Source organism: Morone saxatilis, unplaced genomic scaffold (genome assembly GCF_004916995.1).
Source record: "Morone saxatilis isolate NCDOM2014 unplaced genomic scaffold, NCSU_SB_2.0 Contig23, whole genome shotgun sequence".
NCBI lineage: Eukaryota > Metazoa > Chordata > Actinopteri > Moronidae > Morone > Morone saxatilis.
Genome location: NW_023339796.1, coordinates 12,957,301 through 12,958,694, shown reverse-complemented (window position 1 = coordinate 12,958,694; position 1,394 = coordinate 12,957,301). Strand labels below are relative to the sequence as shown.

Sequence of the window (1,394 nt, the reverse complement as noted above, 5' to 3'; positions counted from 1 at the left end):
CCTACACAATGTACCTTTAAAGCACAACTTAAGCACCAGAATGTCTTTGAGTAAAATAACTTATCAAACTCCTGTAACCCATAACATTACATAAAACGCGGATGGACTGGTCTCATAAAGCTATAAAGGATAACTTTGCATGGCTATATTTATAGAGGGTAAATAAACAAGGGATATTCTGTGGTTGGACAAACTTTGGCCCCTAGTGTGGCGCCTTATCGGTGAGCCTTGAGTTATCTCAGCATGAAAACAAATAGCTTATCTATTAAACTCCGGGCAACGCACTGTGCAAACACTGCGTCAGAAGAGCACTGTAGGTGGAAGATGTGCCTATCCCACTTGACTGACTGACTGACTGTCAGTATCCCTCCACGGCCGCCATGGGACTGCGAGGATCCAAACAACCAGAAGTCCAAGTTCTCCTCCTGGGCCTGGACAACGCTGGGAAATCCACTCTTCTTTACAAGCTGAAACACAACGCGTGCGTGGGCACCGTGCCCACCATTGGCTTCAACGTGGAAATGTTCGAGGCGAAAAAGAACAGGAAGAACATCGCCTTGACCGTGTGGGACGTCGGTGGTCAGGGGAAGATGCGCGAGTACTGGAAGAGTTTCCACCAGGACGCAGCAGCCGTCGTGTTTGTGGTGGACAGCTCGGACAAGGAGCGTCTGGAGGAGGCGCGGAGGGAGCTGGAGAACACCCTGAGGAGCGAGCAGCTGCGGGGCCGTCCGCTCATCCTGCTCGCCAACAAACAGGACGTGAGCGGCGCGCTGACCGTCACCGAGATCAAGGACTTGTTTAACCTGCGGAGGAGTTGCGCAGCCCGGGATTGGTTCGTCCAGCCGTGTTCCGCGTCGACGGGAGTCGGAGTTGAAGAGGCCTTCAAACGAGTGGTCCAAATGGTCAAACTCCCATCAGACACTGCGGCGATGAAAGAAAATATCAAGGAAACAGTGCACTACCTCAAAGCCAGTACCAGACATTAAGTTTTATTTATATGAAATGTGTTATTTTCCAAAAAAACATTGACAATCTGACAAAATGAATTTGGAAATAAGTTTGTTCTAAATTAAACTGTATTATACCAACAATAAATTATATTTTAAGAGACATTTTGGTTAAGTCTAAATATCTTTGATGCGCAATACACATCCCAGTTGGAGCTATAGAGTCTTGCAAGCTACTTAAGCTACTTAAGAGTGAATGGATTTATTAGAGTAGTTCTTATGATATTATTCTCTGCTTTAAAAACCACCACTGAGTACCACAAACACAGTAAGTTACTGAAGAAATGATGTCACCGCTGTGGAGCATGCATATCATCTTTCAATTATTAAACAGAATTACATTATCTCACACAACCACTGGCATTCACTTTAAACTCCCGGGAAGCA

The 1,394-nt window shown here is 45.8% G+C and overlaps 1 protein-coding gene across 1 annotated transcript; it reads left to right on the top strand.

The window, feature by feature from the left end:
* Nucleotides 1–41: 41 nt before the first annotated feature.
* On the top strand, nucleotides 42–1,023 carry arl14 (ADP-ribosylation factor-like 14). Its single transcript, XM_035670119.1, has one exon. The coding sequence runs from the start codon at nucleotides 381–383 to the stop codon at nucleotides 984–986; it is 606 nt and encodes a 201-aa protein (XP_035526012.1). The 5' UTR covers nucleotides 42–380; the 3' UTR covers nucleotides 987–1,023.
* The last annotated feature ends 371 nt before the right edge of the window (nucleotides 1,024–1,394 follow it).

Bases quoted from the DNA above. Each gene is read 5' to 3' on its own strand.
- arl14 (XM_035670119.1), top strand. From the start codon at position 381: ATGGGACTGCGAGGATCCAAACAACCAGAAGTCCAAGTTCTCCTCCTG.